We start from the raw sequence: 8,589 nt of genomic DNA on the forward strand, positions 1-8,589 counted from the left end.
AGTAGTGAAAGACAGCGATCCCAGTAGTCAATACAACTATTTAACGTGATGTTTGATACCATCACTGAATGTATTTTAGTTTACAAGTTTTTACACACATGATTGTACTAACATTATTCTCCTTTTTATTTTGCCAACAGATCATTGTCTGGGGAGATTATGGCCGCATGGATCACAAATCTTTCATGGGAGTGGCCCAGATACTTTTAGATGAACTGGAGCTGTCCAACATGGTGATTGGATGGTTCAAACTTTTCCCCACTTCCTCCCTCGTAGATCCAACGTTGGCCCCTCTGACAAGAAGAGCATCCCAGTCATCTCTGGAAAGTTCAACGGGACCTTCTTACTCTCGTTCATAGCAGCTGTAAAACTGTTGTCATAGCAACCAGCGTTACAAAAAAAAAATCACAGGTCGCTAACCCTGGTAACACTGCATGCTTAATGTTGTGTCTTCTGAGCCTGTTTCTAGGGATACAAAGCGATCCTGTGTTCTCAGAGGAAGTCGCACACATTGTGCCCTAAAGAAGGCCCTCCGGTGAGAGAGCAGCGCGGTGAAGAACTGTCAGGTTTGGAGTTCAGTAACACTCAAATTTTGGTCCAATCTGAAGCCATGGATTAATCTCAAAGAATCAGTCAGTCTCATGCAACAAAAGCCCTTTTCAATGGCACCTTTATCTTTTTACCGTTCCTTTTTCTTCATTTCTCTGACCCCCAAAGCCCTGCTATGCCACAGAAATGGAGTGAGCGATACAGCCACTAAGCCATGTGATAAGTCAAGGAGTGAAGTCTAGGAAGCATCAGGTGAAAAGCAGGAGACCAGAGCAGTGGTCCGAGGCAGAGCGTCAGCCCTCCCCGGGCAGCGGCCAGGCCAGCGTGCACCGGGGCAGACCTCGGAGCCCCAGCAGCCCTCACTCCCTCACGCCAAGATGTGTTGGACTGTGGGAAACAAAATTCTGTGGCTACACTGTACTGAATGAAATCAAAGAAACCTTTCTGCATGGACACAGATTAGCTGAATACTTAAGTTATTTTCTTGGGGCTGCAACTTGCAAAAAAAAACACCAAACAAACAAAAAAAAGAATAAAACTCAGCCATTTTCAACAATTTATATTATTTTTAAAAATAAATTTCACTAGTGCATGGTTTTAAAAGGGGGCAAGAATGCAACAGGGTGATACAAAGACACACCATGTTTATTATTTAATCATAGTCTGTGTTTTGGCAGACATTACAAAAGAAAATACTTTCTAGAAGTTCCTTCAAATTCTCTTTGTGACAAATAAGTGAATATTCCATTTATTTCCATGTTAAATATACATATCTAATGAAGTTCAATATGTGCAAATTGTTCACATCTTTCTCCTTACTTTTCTTCTCCTCCCTCTTTTAATCTTTTATTTTCTTTCTCTCTACCAGAGTGAACTTTATTCTAAACAATTACCAGTTTTTGACCTGATACTCTCTTGTACCCCAGGTTTGATTCAGAGCCGTTGATGCTTCTGAATTTATGAATTTCTCAAGGGGAAAAAATTTAAGAGCTTTCTGTATTTCAAGCATGTTGGAAAGGATTTTGCAACATGACTTGGGAGTGCACTAAAGTAAGTCAGCATGTATTTGATAAGGAAGATAGTTGAACTTTTGCAATGTGTTGTCCAGTGAGTGCATGGTAATTTTATTTTCGCCTTCCAAGTTTAGTTTACAGGAAAATTCTAAAATCATGTGGCCATTGTAATGTCCAATGAATTTGTTTTTAGCACCAGCATTATTCATACAGGGGTTAAAGTATTATTTCTACAAGGTCTTGGGTTTCGCTTTTTAATTAATTAAAGGAATTTTCTTTATCCAGTTTCCATTTGCTATGTGAATAGAAACACTGCTAAAACTTTGGGGCCCTGGAACACAGGGCTGTTTATTAATTCATTTTTTTCTGTAGTAAAAATTCAATTTTTCACAAATTGTATTTCTAAATAAATAGAGTAAACATGAATTTGCAATAAATAATTTTAAAGCTCCAATTTTTAGATGACTCAAAGGCAGTCGTTCTGCCTATTCATAGTTCTTTGATGCCATCACCAAAAGTCCACACACAAATCCCAAGTCAGACCCCTGTCTTTGATTTTACAGACAGTTATTGCCATTGGGTGGTGCTACGAGGTCAGATTTCTCTTAAAGGCTCCCCCCCCCCCCCATGGGGGGAGCGGAAAAGTCGCTGGTTAACGTAATAAACCACCCGGACTTCCTGTTTCTTTATGTACACTCTGTAACACATAGGTTGATTTAATCTCTTGCAATGACTATTGAAATCCACATCCATGTCATTTCTTTAAGGCCATGCACAAAAATTGCTTTTTTTTTTTCCTTTCTCTCTTTTTAAATTGAGTGGTGACCATTTAAAACTATCATGCTTGCTATGGTGCAAAAGTTAAAATGAGTATCACTAAAAATGCCTTCTCTTTATGTGGTGCGATATGAAATAACACCGAGATTGTGTCTTGGCATTCTGAGATCTGTGATGGCCCCGGGCAGAGCCGTTCAGAGAATGAGTAAAACTTGACCGAAGTAATCTAGACTCGTGTGTACCAGCAACAATTGGTTCCATAGACCTACAGAGTCTATCCTCTCCCTTAGAATAAACGTTTACCATTCCCCTGACACTAAGACGCGGTCACATAATCTTTTGTGTATATTCCTATATAAATTCTTTCTAATTTTAATAAGAAGGACATGACTGTATGGAATATTTGTACATACGTGTCATTGTGCAGTATTTATTTAAAAGTTGGTGTATTTTTTTTTAATTTTCACATGTCTGCACCTCGACTTGTGGTTTAGTCATGTAAATAGCACTATTCCGGTGACCATTGCTGCCCTGTACATAGTATGTTTTAAAACTAAAGGGAATTCCAGTTGGAAAATAAAAAAAAAAAGGGCAGATTAGTCCTGTAAAGAACACCAACTAATGTAAATCAAACTCATTCTGGTGATGGTATTTAACACTTTAAATAAAACATTTTTCTTTACAGACTTTGTATGCATGACTTTCTCTGGTTTCTCTTCTCCTGACACCCCACCTCCCCACCCCCACCCCAAGCTGGCTGCAGCTCATTCCTTGGACCCCTGTGGTTTAGAGACAGCGAAAGGATCTTTCCTCCCTCTACCTACCAAGCAGACTGCTGGTCTTAGCAGACGGCCCTCCGGAGAGCAGTTCTTTAAAGTGCCCGAGGATTTCTGCTCGCGTCATTAAAAGCTGCTGATTTTAAAAACGGTTGTTGCTCTGGATTGGGGTGCTTTCTGGTTAGATGCCTCAGCAGCTCGCAGGCTGTGAGTGGAATGGGTGGGGTTTCTGAGTCAGTGTGGCCTCCACGGATCGCAGGGTTACAGAGAGTCACCCGCAGGCTCTGCTGTCCTCGGGTGACAACGGCGAGGGTGACCGTTGGCTTTACAGTCTGTGTTCCACTGATGTGTCTGTCCAGCTTGGTGGGGTGGGGTGCATTTTCAGTTCAGGGCACAAGTGTGGTAACCTGACGTATGACAGCCTGTCCAGAGACCGGCTTCTCTCGTATGAGCATGAATGACAAGAGATTCTCTCCATAAACCACCAGGGCAGTTGCGTAAACCCGGAGTAGGAACCTCAGCAGAGTTCCAGGGGTGTCCTTCCTGGTTCCAAATTTAAGAGCTGGTTTGATTAGTTAGAAATCAGCTGAAATCTAAACCTAGTTCTCTCTTCACTCTTGAAAATAGTCATTTCTTCCATTTCCAAGGACTCATTTCCAACCCGGTCCCCCATACCTATCCCATATTCTTTCATTGCTCACCAAGCACCTCCCACTCTAGCGAGCTCTTTCTCTGCTGTTCCTACACTCCTATTATAGTAATACCCTTGCCTTATAAGCCATCTCCTGAGAGCCCTTCCGCTTCCTCAACGTAATCCATGTTAGTCCCTTCCTGCAACTCCCTGCTCAGCACTGAGGTCTTAGCAGGTCCTGACCAGGCCTAATACTATGGCTGCCACATCTTCATTTCCCCGGGAACTCCACATGCCCGGGCTCCACAGCAACAGTAAGGACATGCTGGTCACTCTTAGGGGCTGTGACCCAACTGGTTAAAAATACCAAAGCTGTCTGCCTGGACTGACCCAACCACTGTGCACATATAAGTCATGTTCTTCACTTGTTTGTCTCTCCTCAGCCCACGATGCCCTCAACATCCTGTGGGCATTCATGGACTGAATAAACCAATTCACGCACACGCCTTAGCTTTGTGAAATGTGTATTGAGAAGCAGCAATATATGAGGAAATTAAGAACAACTAACGGTGCCACTCAAAGTCTCCATGCGGCTTGACTCAAATCAATCTCTCCGGCATTTCTCTCTCTGGGAAATGAGCCTAAATTAGATAACTCTTCTATCAAATCAAAACTTTGGCTAACATGGAAGCTCTATCAAGGAAGGGACCATATCTTTTTTTCTTCCCCTTTTGTATCCTCAGTGCCAAGAACAATGCTTGGACACACAGGCGCTCAGTAAACATCTGCCCAATTAATGAATATCTAGTCCCTGCTATTTTTGTGACAGTGTTCTAGGCATTGTAGTGAATAGAACAAGCATAGCCCTGTCCTCCTGGGGTTTTGATTCTACTAAAGAAGACACACATTGGGTAAAAAAAAAAGTACTGAGAGGAGTTAGCTTGACACGCAGGCAGATAGGACAGGGGTACAGTGAAAAACAAAGGCAGGTGGAACATGAGCAGAGGCAGACACGGCAGTTTGAGCCAGCCTCATTGCAGGAACCATGCAGAAATAATAGAATGTTTTTGGACTCGGAGCGGGAGGCTTGTGAAACTAGGGAGGGTCTGCAGCAATAAGGTGAACTGAGGCATAAGAACAGGGAAAGTTCAGGTCCGTTGCTGGGCAAGAACAATTGAGGGAATCAATCAGGTGGCGACACAGGTACATATAGAACAGGCTTATAGCAAATATATACCCCTAGACTACAAGGCTTCAATGGGAAACTCATTATTTGGAACCCTCCTCATGCAGGGAGTCAATCTCCTTGTAATAAATTTTCTATGCTTTTGTTTAAATCTTCTGGTCCACGGTGCTCATTCTTCGGCTTTAAGAGACATGACCCCAGGGAAAAAACTTGGCTCCCCCTTATGGTTATCAGTACAATATGATAGCTTTCCAAAAGGGAGGCTCCCAGGATGCTATGGGAGCATACAATAAGTGTTTTAACCAAGTCAAGAGGATCAAGGATGTGAAAAAATGAACAAGAGTTAAATAGAAGGAGGTGACACCAATGGGGGATGGGAGTGAGGTAAAGAGTATTCCAGTCCGAGAGAACAGCAGGTAAGAAATTTGAAGGAAGGGAACTGTGACTACCACTTTTATTACCGTAAAGAGTGTCTAAAGCAATAGCATTCGAAGTACAAATGAATTAATGAATGAATGAATATGTGAATACAAATTTCTGCAACCTGGGGTATTTCTAAATCATTGAGAATTTCATTGAGAAACTAGTTTTAATTTAAACTTGATGTGAGACCTATTTGTAAAGGGCTAACCTATATAATTATATTTTAAGTGACTCTCAGAATGCTATTCAGTCCTTAATTCCATTCGATTGTTAGGACCCTTTGAACATAGGGACCATGGCCTGTAGTACCTAGCTCAGTGGAATGAATGAATGAATGAATATGTGAATACAAATTTCTGCAGCCTGGGCTATTTCTAAATCATTGAGAATTTCATTGAGAAGCTAGTTTTAATTTAAACTTGATGTGAGACCTATTTGTAAAGGGCTAACCTATATAATTATATTTTAAGTGACTCTCAGAATGCTATTCAGTCCTTAATTCCATTCGATTGTTAGGACCCTTTGAACATAGGGACCATGGCCTGTAGTACCTAGCTCAGTGCTGAGCACATGATAGATGCCAAACACACACTCATCCTTAACAGTGAGCATCCCCTTCAGATAGTCTCAGAAAAGTTACTGTTGTCAACATGGAGACTCCTGAACCCTAAAGTTTATGTTCATAGTTTGCATATGGTTGAGTCAAAAAGACTTTAAACCTGTGGTGTTCTCAATGCTTTTTGAGTACCAGCCTTCTGTCATTTTCCTTCAGGGCAGTAGACCATTTTATTTAATACGCATCCTTTTCTGATCCATCCATATTGCTCCCATGAGACTTGCCATTGTCTAATGAGTCCCATTCTCCTGGCTGCAACTGATGGTGTAGAAGCTGCAGGCTCTTAAACTGGGTCAACCTGTACCCTTGACTGAGAAGATTTATTTGTTTGTTTTGCCTTGATACCAAAGATACCATCTCTACTGGCAGAAATGATTAGGGGGAAAAAGGACAGGAACTCCCAGTGGCTATGTTTTCTGATATCTGATGGAAGTTGGATTAAGATAAGAGAGAAGAAAGTCAACAAGGCCAAGTACAGATAAGAACTGGAGAGACCTTTAGATTTCGTGATCCTGGTTCCATTGTGACAGAATCAGCTGCATCCTTGCTCTTCCAAGAGAAACCACACATTCTAGCTATAATGAGTTGGGTTCTTGCTACTTGCAGTTATGAGTCCTAGTTAATACATTTGGCCAAGGACAGATCTTAAAAGAGTTGCTGAGGCTACGTAGGACAATCGCATAATATGAAGAGAAACCCTAAGAGGTGGCCATCTAACCTCTACGTGGCAAGTGGTTGGAGAAATAGACTCTGCAATATAGCCCGTTCTAAAGTCTCTAAAAGTTAGACGCTTCCTAAAGCCGAGCTTAAATCTTCCTTCCCGAACTGTACACTTCCAGGGACTAGCACTACCTTCTAGAATGTATAACATAGGGCTGATCCCTCTTCCACATGAGTCCTCCAAATATTGTCAGTGAGCTTATTTCCCCCAACTTTTAGAAAGCAGCATAGCAAATTGGCTGAAAGTGCCTGTTCTACATAAGAAAGTCTGAGTGGAAATATATGCTCTCTCATTTAATAGCTATGTAACCCTGAGTGAACCATTTATCCTGTTTTATCAACTATAAAATGGGAAAGCAGGAAAACAATGCTACCAACCTCACCAGGCTAAGAGGATTAGATGATATAACATAGATAATGGACTATTCTAGACATATATAAATACTCAATAAATATTAGCTATTGCTGTAGTGGTAGTAAGTAATTGTTTCCAACACTATTTATTCTTCTCTTTCCCAGGCACTTCTAATACCTTCAACCATTTGTCACTTAACTAGAAATCTTGCTTCTCTGTATATTCTCTCCAGAAGTAAGCAAATGACTCCAGCTGGGTACTGGCCCAAGAAGAATACTATGGCCTCTACTTCTATAAGCACAACCCATAATTCTGCTGCCTTTTTCTGTAACCACCTCACATAGTTCCTTCAGACTGGGCTGGAGGTTGACCAGATCTCCAGGACCCTTCTTTCGTGTACAGCTGCCTCATTCTGTCCTTATGGAATTTTGTTTTTAGCCAAGGACAGATATAAAAGTGAATTCTTGCTAAATTTTTTCCTTATTGTTTTTTTCAAATATTCCAGCCTGCCCAAATCATTATGACTGTCCTAACGCTAGCATAAACTCTGAATTAAGACATATCAGATATATTAGCTTTCACTGCCAGCTCTGTGTCACCTACAAATCTGATAAAGCTATTTCCTCTACTTTCATACATATCTGTAGTGAGATGTGGACTAAAATAGGCTCAAGATCAAACCCTCTACTGGTGCTATTAATTAATAGCCATAGTAGTTATTGTCATGTAATACATTATAGTTTACAAAATGATCTTAATGTACATGATCTAACTTAATCCTTATGACTACCTTATGAGGTAAGTAGTATAGTTATCTTTATTTTGCAGATAAGAAAACTGAAAAGTGGCATATCCAGATGCAAACCTGGAGCCTGACAACAAGTTATTTAATCAATTGTGAAACCTCTTCACCTTACCATCCTCCACCACACATTTCCCCACTTCCTCAGGGAATTCATTAGGGCCTTTCTCAAATGACTTGCTGAAATATAGATCTATCGCCTTTATATTTTCCTCCTATTGCAATCTAGGTGCTAACAAAGCATGGGGGTGAAGTGGGGGGCGAGGTGGGGGGGAAGGGGCTTGCCAGTTATAGTAATACCTACTTTTCTGAGTTATTATGGGATTTGGTTAGAACAGGGATATGGGCTTGGCATAAAGTGGGTACTCACTAATGACAGTTCTTTTGCTTATCTTTCGTTTGTTTATTTTGCCATTTCCAGTTGAAGATTCTTCTCTCAGTTGCAGACAAGAGAAGCAAAGGAGAATTAGGAAATTCGTTCGCATTTTTTCCACTGTTACCTGTGAGCAGTGGGTCTGCCATTTCTCTGACAGCTCCTTGGCCCCCAAAAAGTGAAAAGGGACATTTTTATTACCTTCAGCATTTCCCAGCCTCACTCTCACTGTATTCTAACCTTCAGCCTCCTGCCATTCCTCCTACAGGTATACGCACTGGTTCTGTTTGTCCTCACTCCGGGCCTCCTCCTTGGCGCATCAGTGAGACCTCTCTGTCATCAGACTGTTTTTAGCTATATATTTGTTT

The 8,589-nt window shown here is 41.2% G+C and overlaps 1 protein-coding gene across 15 annotated transcripts in view; it reads left to right on the plus strand.

The window, feature by feature from the left end:
• Positions 1 to 3,030, plus strand: part of RIMS2 (regulating synaptic membrane exocytosis 2) — a 304,062-nt gene extending 301,032 nt beyond the window's left edge. For all 15 annotated transcript variants that reach the window (XM_005879299.2, XM_014550249.1, XM_014550250.1 and 12 more), the window contains one exon: positions 141 to 3,030. In XM_005879299.2, the coding sequence (XP_005879361.2) occupies positions 141 to 359 (219 nt within the window). In that variant the 3' untranslated portion in view covers positions 360 to 3,030. The remainder of the gene's footprint in view (positions 1 to 140) is intronic.
• The last annotated feature ends 5,559 nt before the right edge of the window (positions 3,031 to 8,589 follow it).

The sequence above is a fragment of the Myotis brandtii genome, unplaced genomic scaffold (assembly GCF_000412655.1).
Source record: "Myotis brandtii unplaced genomic scaffold, ASM41265v1 scaffold59, whole genome shotgun sequence".
Lineage (NCBI taxonomy): Eukaryota > Metazoa > Chordata > Mammalia > Chiroptera > Vespertilionidae > Myotis > Myotis brandtii.